Source organism: Natrix helvetica (genome assembly GCF_964273705.1).
Source record: "Natrix helvetica genome assembly, chromosome: 6".
Classification (NCBI taxonomy): Eukaryota; Metazoa; Chordata; class Lepidosauria; order Squamata; family Natricidae; genus Natrix; species Natrix helvetica.
The window spans coordinates 6,615,133-6,629,876 of record NC_138553.1 but is presented as its reverse complement, the minus strand read 5'-3'; the positions used below and the strand labels follow the sequence as shown (position 1 = coordinate 6,629,876).

The window sequence follows — 14,744 nt, the reverse complement described above, 5'->3', positions numbered from 1 at the left end:
TGAATTTCAGAATTTTCTATAAAAGCGTTTCAGATTCCAGGAGAGCAACCTTTATCTCGTTTCGGCTTCCATCTTCAACCCCAGGCAGATTTTGGGCTGGAGAAGAAGGAATCCTGTTTGCAGAAATGCCAAAATTAAGAGGTGAAATAATTGCTGGCAGAACTGCCAAAGCTAAAAAAAAACAAAAAATGTGTTCTATCCTTTGTTCTTCCTTCGGTCCGGGATGGCCCTCGTCGGAATTAAACGCATGACCTGCAGAGAACACACCAGGCATTGTTAATCCCCAATTCTTCTTCTTTTTTTTTAAAAGGATGTGAACCTAATCCAACTTCAAGTTTGCTTCTTCTTCTGTCTCAATAACCGGTTTTGATGAGGCTAACCAATTAAGGTCATGCTTTGGACGCCAACAAGAAGTTAAATTTAAGAAGTTCACCAAACATGACCTCAAAAACCCTTGGGCTGGGATCTCAGCTAAGAGATTTCTCCCTCTCTGCTTACTTAACAATTTCCTATCTCTGAAACTCCAATTATTTTAGATGGTGGAGATTGTATGTTTCTTAATCTCAGCCACCCTGGAAGAGGTGTGGACTTCAACTCCCAGAATTCCACAGACGATAGCCATGATCTCCTGTGGAATTCTGGGGATTGGAGTCCACCTATCTTCAAGGTGTCACGGTTGAGCAACAGTGGTGCAGATGTTTGAACACAAAGGTGCACCTGGACTGCACATGCGCAATGCTTTCTGCTCATGCGCAGTGCTCATGCATTGCCTTGGGGCGTGGGGGGTGGAGCCAGCAGTTCACCTGAACTGGAGAGAATTGGCTGAATAACACCTCTGGTTGGACAATAGAATGAGCCTCTTTCCTTCCAAAAACTATCATTGGATTAACTCTTGTAGAAAGTTCGAACCCACCCCTCTCCTAGAAGAATGGAATATTTTGAGAAATATTTTTAAAAAGGCTGAATATTATATTTCCCTGGATGAGAAATAGAGAAGCATTCTCTTGGGAAGCAGCCCCCAGCCTTCTTCAATAGCCCCCAGCAGATGCCAGCACTTAAAGAGATAGATAGTTCTATTCATAAGCAAATAACCTGCTGCCTAGAGGGGGAGTTCTCACCTCACAATCAGGAGGTTGTGAGTTTGATCCTAGGTAGAGGCAAATGTAGGGTCTTCTGCTTGGGCAGGGGGTTGGACTAGATGACCTGCAAGGTCCCTTCCAACCTCTGTTAATCTGTTAAACCCTCACCCAAGATCCAACAAAGGTAGGATTAGCCCTCACGCAAGATCCAAAGCAGCCTCACAATCAGGAGGTTGTGAGTTCGATCCTAGGTAGAGGCAGATGTAGGGTCTCGTGCTTGGGCAGGGGGTTGGACCAGATGACCTGCAAGGTCCCATCCAACGCTGTTAAACCCTCACCCAAGATCCAACAAAGGTGGGATTAGCCCTCACTCAAGATCCAAAGCAGGACAAAGCCATGAAGACATCATACGAATTACCCAACACCCTTTCAGAGGCACAGGACTCTTCATTGCATCATCTCAGCAGTTCAAATTTCAACCAAACCTGGGAGCCGAGACAAACTATAGAACCAGCTGTGACCCCTACATAACCCCTACAGCAGCCAATAGAATACATGCTCTTGCACAGGAACAGGAAGCTCAAGTGCAAAGCCCAAGAGAAGGTATAAAAAAAAAACATCCACTGTCAACTCCATGTGATCAGCTGCCCAGAACCATGTGCTTGGTGGTTCTGCTTCATCATTGAACCCTCTTTCCAATTAGCTTCCATGTTTCCGGTGTCTTTCTCCCGGCTTGGAACTGAACCGGATGGATATTTCTTCCAATGCTCTGATCAGGATTCAAGCCATAATCCTTATTCCGACATGCTAACCAGAAGTTAGTAAGGGACTTGCTAGTGTTACTAACACCCACAGGCAGGGTTCATCTTACGGTCCACAACTGAGCCCAGAATTTCTGTTGCTAAGCGAGTTGGTTTTCAGTGAACTTTGCCCCACTTAACGACCTTTCTTGCCAAAGTTGTTAAGTGAATCACCGCAGTTATTAACCTAGTAGCACGGTTGTTAAGTAAATCCGGCTTCCTCATCGACTTTGCGTGTCAGGTTTTGCTTTCCCACACATTTTTATCTTCCCTGAAAGATACGACTCAGCTCCCAAAACAAGTGGGGCTCTTTCTACAGATAAATACAGGGAGTCCTCGAGTTACGACCACAATCAAGCCCAAAATTTATGTTCCTAAGTGAAGCATTCGTTAAGTAAGTTTGCCCCATTTTGCGACTCTTGTCACCACAGTGGTTAGGAGAATTGTTGCATTTGTTGAGTTAGTGATACAGTTGTTAAGCGAATCTGGCTTCCCCATTGACTTTGCTTGTCAGAAGGTCGCAAAAGGGGATCACAACACCCCCAGGACACTGCAACCGTCATAAATATGAACCTGTTGCCAAGCATCCGAATGTAAATCACATGACCATGGGTTTGACTGCGATGGTCGTAAGTGTGAAAAACGGTTGTAAGTCACATTTTTCAGGGTCCTTGTAGCTTTGGACGGTCACTAAGCAAACTGTTGTAAGCTGAGGACTATCTGTGTTGCTGGACGCGGTGGCTCAGTGGCTAAGACGCTGAGCTTCTCGATCAGAAAGGTCGGCAGTTCGGGGTTTGAATCCCTAACACTGCGTAATGGAGTGAGCTCTCATTACTTGTCCCAATTTCTGCTAACTTAGGAGTTCGAAAGCATGTAAAAATGGGAGTAGAAAAATAGGCACCACTTTTGGTGGAAAGGGAACAGCGCTCGGTGCACCTTTGGCGTTGAGACATGCCGGCCACATGACCACGGAGACGTCTTCGGACAGCGCTGGCTGTTCAGCTTTGAAACAGAGATGAGCACTGCCTCCTAGAGTTGGGAACAACTAGCACATATATGCGAGGGGAACCTTTACATTTACCTATATGTGTTGCTATACTTTCAGCAGCATTCCCAAAACAGCTGTTTAGTAACATGGAGCTTATATCCGTTTTTGTCCCTTGGTGTTGGAACTTTCAAGGTCACTTTTAAATCACAGGCTAAGGAAAAAAAACTCCAAAACTCTCCTGAAGTTGTATCCTCACCTTTTCAGAAGATAAATAAAAAGACTTTAGCAGCAGGTGTGATCCTCTGTTCTTTTTATTGTTTCTCTCCCCCCCCTCCCCACCACCACCACCCCCTTTGCGGTGAAGAGCACGCTGTCAACATCAAAACAACTTTTCCAACTGACTTTGGGAAAAGATTTGCTCTTTTCTACAAGGAGGAGGATCACTTTCATGTTCTAATAAGATTCTCACGGCTTTAACAGTTAGTAAAACCGGACATGGGGGGGGGGAGGGAGGGCAAGAAAATCCACATTAATGTAATGGTTGTGCAGAGTGCAGTATTCCTGATCAAGAAACTACCAACTCAGACAAAGAAGCAATAAACAACAGCCTAATCAAGAAGCTACAAGAAGAAAACAACACCCTAACCCCACCAACAATCACAGGGCAAGCCACTTGTATGTAAACAGAGAAAACCCCATACTCGCTCACACTGAGGATGTTACCTAGTTGGGTAATGAAATGACATTAAAAAAAAACAAGGATCCCACAGTTCAATCCTGAGCTGCAAATATTCTCTTCTATTGGAGAGACGAAGTCCTCTCCCTCCCTCCCTCCCTCCCCATATCTACCAATCTACCTATCTACCTTTCTTTCTATCTCTATCTATCTTCCTATCTTTCTATCTATCTATATCTATCCATCTATCATCTTATATTTATATCTCTATCTATCATCTATCTATCTATCTATCTATCTATCTATCTATCTATCTATCTATCTATCATCTATCTATCATCTATCTATCTATCTATCTATCTATCATCTATCTATCTATCATCTTTCTGTCTTTCTTTCTTTCCTTCTATCTCTATCTATCTCTATCTATCTATCTATCTATCTATCATCTATCATCTATCTATCTATCATCTATCTATCATCTATCTATCATCTATCTATCTATCTATCTATCTATCTATCTATCATCTTTCTATCTATCTCTATCTTTCTATCTATCTATCATCTTTCTATCTATCTCTATCTTTCTATCTATCATCTATCTATCTATCTATCTATCTATCTATCTATCTATCTATCTATCATCTATCTATCTATCTATCTATCATCCATCCATCCATCCATCCACCCACCCATCCACCCACCCACCCACCCACCCACCTACCTATTCCATCCATCCATCCATCCATCCAGTCTGCCCATTTCACTTACGGAGTGTATATGTAGGTCATCAAATCTAATAATAACAATAATGGTAAAATAACTTAAAAGATACTACCAATACATAGGTGCCTTGGGTGGAATCCCTAAACATTTGGAGCCCCATAGAATCTCATCAGCATTGACAAAATCCCCATCGGTCAATTGCAAAAGGCAGCTCTACTAGGAACAGCTTACATCCTCTGACAATTATTTGTAATACCATCAAATGTCTACATCTGCTTATTCCCAGGTCCTTGGAAACACAACCATTGTGAACAAAAATTCCAAATCAGTCCAAACATCTGGCAACCAAGCACCCTGTAATAATAATTTCCAGGTGAATTCAATTGACTTTACCTTACAAATAGGCCTAGCTTTAAGCAAACACGCTAGTTGTCAATTGCAAACTGCCTCTTTTCAACAAAATGCTCAAAATAGGTTAGACCTTCACATCCTAATCTTCATTACGTTAAGCCTTGCTTTATCTGTATGCTACTTAGCAGAGGTTGTGCGAACTCAGCCAATGCGGCTACTATTTGTCATAGCTTGGTGTATATTGCCTGAAGGAAATAATTCTTATTTTTGAAAAACTGAGCATGCTGTGTGAACATGGCCACAGTGAAAGCCTACAATTTTAGCACAAGGGGCAGGAGAATGGGTGAGCCTTTCCTTGTGTTTTGGTGTGGGTTTAGAGCTCTCTAGATAGTTTACCATCCACATTCATTCTCAAGTCACTTTGTTTAAGGCAAAATGATGTGCTAATATGGTGGGTTTAGGCCATCGTGCTAATTCAAAGGCAAAATAAGCTATGTTTGGGCCTAGTATCCATGCATCTGTTGTATATTGTTTGTTGACAAGACCTACTGTGTGTAGGTCGTTGTAGTAGGTCACTGGAAGGGGTCTCCAGTGGTAAATCCAGTGGTGAACTCCCCTACCAGTGTTATTCATTTACTACCTTGATTGAATGACAGATAGTCCAAGAGGCTCATACAAATTCATCCTAGAACAGAATAACAGAATAACTTCATTTGATAGAATCAAGATCACATGAAGTGTTAATACCACTTTATAATGCCTTGGTAAGGCCACACAGTTTTGGTTGCCACGATGTAGAAAAGCTGTGGAGACTCTAGAAAGAGTGCAGAGAAGAGCAACAAAGAGGATTAGGGGACTGGAGGCTAAAACATAGGAAGAACAGTTGCAGGAACTGGTTATGTCAAGTTTAATGAAAAAGAGGACTAGGGGAGACATGATAGCAGTCTTCCAATATCTTAGGGGTTGTCACAAAGAACAGGGAGTCAACCTATTCTCCAAAGCACCTTAAGGCAGGACAAGAAGCAATGGGTGAAAACTAATCCAGGAGAGAAGAAACTTAGAACTAAGAAGAAATTTTCTGACAGTTAGAACAATTAATCAGTGGAACCACTTGCCTCCAGAAGCTGTGTATGCTCCAACACTGGAAGTTTTTAAGAAGATGTTGGATAATCATTTGTCTGAAGTGCTGTATGGTTTCCTGCCTAAGCAGGGGGTTGGACTAGAAGACCTCCAAGGTCCCTTCCAACTCTGTTATTCTATTCTAACAAGATTGGAAGGGATGTCTCACCACTTCGCGAAAACCAGTTGTTAACATTCTGACCTATTTGGTGAACTGGTTATTGGAAGAAATCATGAGGGCAGAGGACCGGTTTTTAAATTATTTGAATCCCACCACTCAACACAAGCCTGATGCGGCCCTCAAGGAAATTGAGTTTGACACCCCTGCCCCATTCCCTTCTGGACAAATGATCAGTTTCCATCCATTGCTTCTTTTCTGGCTTTTGGGTGCTTTGGAAAACCAGGGGTGAAATCCAGCAGGTTCTAGAGAACCGGTAGCGGAAATTTTGAGTAGTTTGGAGAATCTGTAGTGGAAATTTTGAGTAGCTCGGAGAACTGGCAAATGTCACCTCTGGCTGGCCCCCGAGTGGGGAGGGAATGGAGATTTTGCAGTATCCTTCTCCTGCCATGCCCACCAAGCCACACCCACAGAACCAGTAGTAAAAAAAAATTGAATTTGACCCCTGGGTTGACCCCCTCGTCTCTGTAGCAGCCCCTCAAATATTGGGATACTGATATCATGTCACCCCTGGGCCTTCTCTTTACTACACTAGACATACCCAGTTCCTGCAACCGTTCTTCATATGTTTTGATCTCCAGGCCCCTAATCCTCTTTGTTGTTCTCCTCTGCAGTCTTCCCAAAATTCCTTCTTCTTTTTTATAATGTGGTGGCCCGAAACTGTATGCAGTATTCCAGAAGATGGAGGAGAAGGCGATGATACATACATCCAAATGTGTATCTCTTCCAATCATCATTGTATACACTAATGTTTTTCAACTTTCTCAACTTCAAGGTGTGTGGACTTCAACTGCCAGAATTCCTTACCTAACATGTTGACTAGGGAATTCTGGGAGTTAAAGTCCACATGTCTTCAAATTGACAAGTTAGGGGAAGATATACAAGGTAGGGTTGAAAACCTCCATGGCAAATGCCAGCATTGAAACCTCGCCCTCCATGCGTAAATCCTCTACTCCACATTCACACAACATGCTTTCCCCAAGTTGGTTCCCAAATGTCTTGGCAACATGCATAAAATCAACACAATCTGAAACAACAACTGGTTTTTCTTTTTTAAATGCTTTCTATGTATCAAAGGGGGTTTCATTTAATAGGACACCCCAGGGATTTAAGAGTTTGGACCCCTGCCAGTTCCTAAAAGTCTTTTGCAAAGCGGGCAGACCTCCCAGGATTTTTTTTAAAAAAGTCATTGCAAAGTGAGTTAAATTGGGATTTTGGAAACTTTCTGCCACATGTTGGGTCTTCAGGGGATTAGGTCCAACCCATCACTCTTGCCTGACATAAAAAATAAAATAAGAAAATAAAATAGTACCTAATAAAGTCAAATAAAATCCCAACAGCTAAAGGAGCGGAATCTTTGGCTCTTCCTGCTTTATCTTAAACAAGCAATCGCTTCCAAAATTTTCCACGAGACTGAAAAGAACGGGACGAAATATATTTATACAGCATTCAGGGCACTTGAAAGTTCTTCCAACTTTCACTTTTTAAATGAAATCCTTTTTCAGGGCTCCAAGAGAATCCACTTGGGAGGCGCTTTTAGTCCTCCCCTGTCCCGTCCCCCCCCACAATAGTAAAAACCTGTCTAAAGCCCCACACCTCCTGAGCTTAAAAAAAGGAACTAATTGGAAAGGGGGGAGGAGGGGAGAGAAGAAAAGAGAGGAGATGAGGGAAGAGGGGAGAAGGGGTGAGGAGGGAGGGGAGAAGAGAGGGTGAGGAGGGAGGGGAGAAGAGAGGAGGGTGGTAAGGGAGGGGAGAAGAGAGGAGATTGGTGAGGGAGGGGAGAAGAAAGGTGGGAGGGGAGAAGAGAGAGGGTGAGGAGGGAGGAAAGAGGAGAGGGGGTGAGGAGGGAGGGGAGAAGAGAGAGGGTGAGGAGGGAGGGGAGAAGAGAGGTGGGAGGAAAGAAGAGAGGAGGTGAGGAGGGAGGAAAGAAGAGAGAGTGTGAGGAGGGGAGAAGAGAGTGTGAGGAGGGAGGAAAGAAGAGAGGGGGTGAGGAGGGAGGGGAGAAGAGAGGAGGGTGAGGAGGGAGGGAAGAAGAGAGGTGGGAGGGGAGAAGAGAGGGTGAGGAGGGAGGGAAGAAGAGAGGAGGTGAGGAGGGAGGAAAGAGGAGAGGGGGTAAGGAGGGAGGGGAGAAGAGAGGAGGGTGAGGAGGGAGGGAAGAAGAGAGGTGGGAGGGGAGAAGAGAGGGTGAGGAGGGAGGGAAGAAGAGAGGAGGTTAGGAGGGAGGAAAGAGGAGAGGGGGTGAGGAGGGAGGGAAGAAGACAGGAGGTGAGGAGGGAGGAAAGAGGAGAGGGGGTGAGGAGGGAGGGGAGAAGAGAGGAGGGTGAGGAGGGAGGCAAGAAGAGAGGTGGGAGGGGAGAAGAGAGGGTGAGGAGGGAGGGAAGAAGAGAGGAGGTGAGGAGAGAGGAAAGAGGAGAGGGGGTGAGGAGGGAGGGGAGAAGAGAGAGGGTGAGGAGGAAGCAGAGAGGTGGGGAGGGAGGGGAGTAGGGGGAGAGACGGGGAGGGAGGAATAAAGAGAAGAGGGGGGAAGGGGGGAGAAAAGCAGGAGAGAGGGGGTGAGGAGGGAGGGAAGAAGAAGGGCTGAGGAGGTTGAAGGGAGAGGGGGAAGAAGGGAAAGAGAAAGGGGGGGGAGAGGGGAGGAACCTTAAGTCTAAAAGTTCGCAAACTTCCCGTCGTCTAAGCGGTAACTTTCCCCGCCCCTCCCAGAGATTTCCCACCCACCTACCCCTGCCCCCCCCTGTCTCCCCGTTTTAAAGATACGTTTGCAGTGACCGAGGTTGGGGGGGGGGGTGTCACTCCAGGCCACCGAGTTTGGTTTACTTCGGATTTACTCAGAAGAAGCGTCTCCGGCGGAGTCCCCGAGGACCCCCCCCCCCCCCGCAGAGAAAAGCAAGGAAAGTGGCTTACCTCAAAACTTTCCAGCTTTTCAGAGGCTCCAGGTCGGGGATGAGAGAAACCATCCTTCCGTCTCTTTCTCTCTCTCTCCGTTTTAAAGCCAAGCAGTTTCGGAGATGCGGCCGGGAAGCTGGACCGAATAGCCCAAAGCGGCCGAGCAAAGAGAAAAGAGAAAGCGACGCGGGCTTCGCGCTTTGCCCGGCTCTCTTTCTCTCGCGCCTTCCTCCTCGGCGCCAGAAAGTAACCGAGCGGCTGCGCCTCCCTCCTGGATAAAAGCCCCTCCGCGCTCTCTCGCGCTTCCCGAAAAAAAAGAAAAGCGAGCGGGGAAAAAGCGCCCCGAGGCTCCAAGCGCTGCCCTTTCGCTAGTTGCGCCGGCCCGGCTCGGCCCCCGCACCGTCCGCCCCTGCAGGCGGCAGGCACAGGCGAGGCTTAACCTTGAGGGAAGCGCCTTCGCCTCCGCCCGGAGCGGCTGCAGCTCGGTCCCCGATTGCCGCCAACTGAAGAGTTGCTGTCCGCTGAGCAGGGGGCTGGGGGTTGGAAGGGGGGAGGCTACTTCCCACGGACTGACTTCCCGGCGCAACAGCGGGGATCAATAGGCCAGAATTTAGGGGGGATTCCCTAACCCACTCCCACCCCGATTTTGAAAGACTAAAAACTCATGCATCTTCCTCTTCTCTTTTCCTTTTTTCTCTTCTCTTTTCGCTCTTCCTCTTCTCTAGTTTTGCTGTTACTCTTCTCTCTTTTTTCCTCTTCCCTCTTTTCCCTCCCTTTTCCCTTCTTCATTTCTCTTTTCTCCACTTTTATCTTTTCTCTCTTCTCTTTTTACTTTTCATCTCCTCTTCTTATCTCTTTTTACTGTTAATCATCTCTCTTTTTTCCTCCTCTTTCATTCCCTCCTTTTCCCTTCTTTTCTCTTTTCTCCTCTCCTCCTCCACCTCTCCTCTTTTCGCTCCTCATTTCTCTTTTTACTCTTCTCTTTTTAATCTTTTCACTCTTTTCTCCCTCTTTATTTTCTCATCTTTCTCTTCTCTCTTCTCTTTTTATTCTTCTCTTTTCTCTCCTCATCTTCCCCCACCCACACACACAAACACATTAGAACTTCACCTGAGCCTGGTTCTTTCTACTTTTGCAGTAGGTAGCAAGAGTTGCTCATTTTCAAGTAAAGTATATATGGTACCTGGCTCAATAGTAGTAACTGTGAGAAAGATCTTGGAGTCCTAATGGACAACCATTTAAATATGAGCCAGCTGTGTGCAGCAGCTGCCAAAAAAGCCAACACAGTTCTAGGCTGCATAAACAGACGGATAGAATCAAGATCACATGAAGTGTTAATACCACTTTATAATGCCTTGGTAAGGCCACACTTGGAATACTGCATTCAGTTTTGGTCAACACGATGTAGAAAAGATGTGGAGACTCTGGAGAGAGTGCAGAGAAGAGCAACAAAGAGGATTAGGGGAACTGAAGGCTAAAACATGAAAAACAGTTGCAGGAATAGGGTATGTCTAGTTTAATGAAAGAAGGACTAGGGGAGACATGATAGCAGTCTTCCAATATCTCAGGGGCTGCCCCAAAGAAGAGGGAGTCAAACTATTCTCCAAAGCATCTGAAGGCAGGACAAGAAGCAATGGGTGGATACTAATCAAGGAGAGAAGCAACTTAGAACTAAGGATAAATTTCCTGACAGTGAGAACAAACAATCACAGCTTGCCTCCAGAAGTTGTGAATGCTTCAACACTGGAAGTTTTTAAGAAGATGTTGGATAACCATTTGTCTGAAGTGGTGTAGGGTTTCCTGCCTAAGCAGGGGGTTGGACTGGAAGACCTCCAAGGTCCCTTCCAACTCTGTTATTCTATTCTACTCAAGGTGCAAATTAAGCCCAACCACACATTGTTAATGTTAAGCAGAGAAGAAACACCTTCCCTGTCCCCAAAAATTGTAACTTGACAGTTAGTCATCTCCAACAGTATAGGTGACACTCCATTAAAATGGGGTTGAGAAATAACACTGAGAATTAAAGATAAAGAGGAATTGGTATACTTCAAGACATGGGAGTGATTTTATAATTGATTAGAAAAGGAATATGAATAAAAGAATACAGATTAAATAATCCAGACGACACACTGTTAAAAGAAGAATAGGGAAAGAGGGAGAAAATATAATAATATACAAATGTATGTTTAAAAGATGTTATATGTGGAGTTATTATAACACAATATAAAAGGAGGAAGAGGGAACTTAAGAGAGTTATGTAAATACAGAACCGAGTTTGCTCGAACGCCAGCCCAAAAATGCATCAGGTTGAAGAGGAAAATCTGAAAATACCACAACAGAAGGAGGGAAGGGAGAGAGGAGGAGAGGGAAGAGGAGAGGAGAAGAGAGGAAAGGAGAGGGAAAGAAGAAAGGGTAAAGGAGAGGAAGAAAGGGAGGAGTAGTAAGAGCAGGGGAGAGGGTAGGAAGGGTCACCATCACGACATAAACATGACAGAAATAAATAAATAAATAAAAAGTAGGCGTATACCAGGGGTGTCCAAACTTGGGAACTTTAAGACTTGTGGACTTCAACTCCCAGAATTCCCCAGCCACCTGGCTGGGGAATTCTGGGAGTTGAAGACCACAAGTCTTAAAGTTCCCAAGTTTGGACACCCCTGGCATATACCCACATATATGACACAAAGAAACAACAGAGGCTAGTTTGGATGTATACATGTACATTAAAAAAAGATCAACACAAAGGCAACTTCTACATAACTGCCAAAGAATTAGACCAAATAACCAAGATGCAAACTCAACTCAAGGAGATTTCTACAATCCGTTTAGATACAGGAACTGTAAGAGAAAATAGTGACTTATAACCATTTTTCACACTTATGGCCATTGCGGTATCCCCATAGCCACATGATTCACATCCCTATGCTTGACAACTTCATCACATTGATGAGGATAGCAGTGTTCAGGAGTTACTTGGCAACCTTCTGGCAAGCGAGGTCAATGGGGGAAGCCATAGTCACTTAACGACCGTGTTATTAATTTAACAACTGCAGTGATTCTTGGAAGTGGCAAGAAACGTCGTAACACGGGGCAAACTCACTTAATAATTGTTTTCACTTAACAATATAAATTCTAGGCTCAATTGTGGTCATAAGTCGAGGACTAGACTACCTGTACGGATATAGCAAAACTCCCAACATATATTACACATCACAAACAGTGAATCCAACCTACTGTTGACTATTGATGACAACTGCAAATAAAACTTTGGGAAAGGAAATTGAGGTGAAGTCAACATTTAATTCAGTTTGACTCCATAATTTCATAAATTCCCCATTTACGTGACAGGTAAGGAACATTTCTACCTCTGAAGATTAAATTCTAAATTAAATTCTGCTACCCCTTTTTTTCTTGCAGGTCCAAAAACGTCTACAAGTAATGCTAAGGCATATTCGAAAAAGTTGTTATGTACACTAAAATCTCAATTTAATGGACCGTGGGGAGAGGGTGTCAGCTAAATCCAATTTTATACCATTTGGATCAATTTATGTCATTTCTGTAATTATATAATTGACATCCATGGTGTCATTTGCTGTAAATCCTCAGTTTAACAGGTAATCTTTTTATTTAATGGGGGAAGCCTTGATTTAATGGACATGCCTGTTAAATGGGACATAAGTCATTTTAACTAGCAAGAAGAAGAATGCAAAAACTAAACCGAGGCCAGTAAACGGAGAGAAAACATAATATCAAATCTTGGTTTGTTTATGTAGGAAGTTTGCAATTGGCTTCAATCATATGAGCTTTTTTTCTAACTATTTCTCCTCTGATGTGTTTGTGTATGAATGTATATTTCAAACCAATTATGACTCTCAGCAGTTTTCATCAATTTAACTACACCAGGTAAAAATCTAGTGATTGTATTTGTACCGTCAACTAAGCTTGGTTATCTATCTATCTATCTATCTATCTATCTATCTATCTATCTATCTATCTATCTATCTATCTATCTATCTATCTATCTATCAATGGCTGTGTGTGTTTGTGTATGTTCCAGCATAACTCTGGAACGCCTCAAGCAATTTCAACCAAACTTGGTACACAAATGACTTACACTCTGGAAACAAATACTGTGGGGATAAGACACCCCTAACACCCCTTGGGAGTGGGTGTTCTGTTAAGATACAGCCTATTGTGCCTTAAAATGGATTCTACTGTACTGCCGTAAAATGGCTTCTGCTGTGCAGCACAGTCGAGTTGTCATGGTAACAGTACTTCACAGTACTCCACAAAGGGGCTCCCTCTGGTAAGGGGGGAAATCCAACATTAGAAATTACGTTTGGTCCTGACATTTCCTCCTTATAAATAAATATCCGGGCAATGCCGGGTTATCAGCTAGTAATTTATAAATAGCAGGGTCACTATTTTGGAGACGCAATGATGGAAGATCCTGGAAGAAAGGCCAGAGATAAATCTATTGAAATAAAAGTGGAGCAATTTTATCCAACAAACATTCCAATATTGAAGTACTAACTTGAGAGAGCATCTAGGTTAATTGCTAGGTGGCAAGGATCACGTCTTCCCTCAGAAGGCCCATCCAATTTAACTGTGGTAGGCCAAATTCATCTATGCTAACCCATATTGCAGGTTGCTCAGTTTTTACCTTAGGAGGCCTTTAAACTCTGGTGCTGGAGAAGACTCCTGCGAATCCCTTGGACTGCAAGGCGATCAAACCAGTCAGTCCTAGAGGAGATCAACCCTGACTGCTCTTTAGAAGACCAGATCCTGAAGGTGAAACTCAAAGACTTTGGCCACCTAAGAAGGAGAAGGAAGGACTCCCTGGAGAAGAGCCTCATGCTGGGAACGATTGAGGGCAAAAGAAGAATGGGATGGCAGAGAATGAGGTGGCTGGATGGAGTCACCAAAGCAGTCAGCGTGAGCTTAAATGGACTCCAGAGGATGGTAGAGGACAGGAAGGCCTGGAGGAACGTTGTCCATGGGGTTGCGATGGGTCGGACACGACTTAGCATTCAGTTCTGGTCGCCACGATGTAAAAAAGATGTGGAGTTTGGAATTTGGAGATGTGGAGTTACCTACTGCAAAGGAATTTGTCTTTGGTGCATATGCTCTCTGTGTACATTAAAAAAAAATCAAGAATCATAAGATGCAACACTTAGTGATAGTCATAGGTTACTAATAAGCAATCAAATCATACTAGGAAACAAATAAAACAATATAAATTGTACAGATACAAGCAACATGGTTATAGTCATAAGTGGGAAGAGATAGGTAATAGGAAGGAAGAGAAGAATAAGAGAAATACAGTCTCAGTAGATAATTTGAATTAGTTGTTAAAGAAAAAGCATCGACATATTTCATATTGCCAAATCGAAAAATGCGATGGCGTTTTTGCTAGGTTTTCTATCAGAAGCGGTACACCCCAAATATACCCTGTTCTGCTTTCCCAAGGCAAAAGAAAGAAAAAACCCACAAAGCTTTCTTTAAATTGGCTAGAGTCTTTTTTCTTTTTAAAAAAAGACAATCTTGATTGGACAAGCACAATTCATTTATTTCTAACCCTTTCTGCGGATCCTGGGTCATAAGGCCAAGGGGGGGGGGGGGGAAGCAGCTTTCAGCTCTTCAGCATCTACAGAGAAATGAGATTGGCAAGGTCACAAGAGGTGGTTTTTAATTTTTTGGATTTATATCAGCACCCATCTGCTTAGCAGGTACCTATTTCAGGAGATGGTATATCTATACAACCAAGGGCATGCCAAATAAATCCCATCTGTGCAACTTTTTTCCTAGTGCTTATTGTCCAACCTTCAGCTGCATTTTTTGGAGCATAAGACGCACCTTCTCCCACCCCCACCCACCAAAAAAACCAGAAAGTCAGCCCCCAAGAGATATTTTGGTGCCAGCTTATCTACAAGACAAAACACCT

The 14,744-nt window shown here is 43.8% G+C and overlaps 1 protein-coding gene across 17 annotated transcripts in view; it reads right to left on the bottom strand.

Annotated features, from left to right (window-relative positions):
- Window positions 1-9,135, bottom strand: part of CELF2 (CUGBP Elav-like family member 2) — an 834,627-nt gene extending 825,492 nt beyond the window's left edge. For 3 of the 17 annotated variants that reach the window (XR_014175745.1, XM_081957834.1, XM_081957850.1), the window contains exon 1: window positions 8,822-9,125. Coding sequence is in view for 16 of the 17 variants with exons in the window: in XM_081957834.1 (XP_081813960.1) it covers window positions 8,822-8,874 (53 nt within the window). In the remaining variant the exon portion in view is untranslated. Of the gene's footprint in view, window positions 1-8,821 lie in introns of all 17 variants that reach the window. The other 14 variants (XM_081957836.1, XM_081957842.1, XM_081957835.1 and 11 more) reach the window with 8 other exon arrangements.
- Between the last annotated feature and the right edge of the window lie 5,609 nt (window positions 9,136-14,744).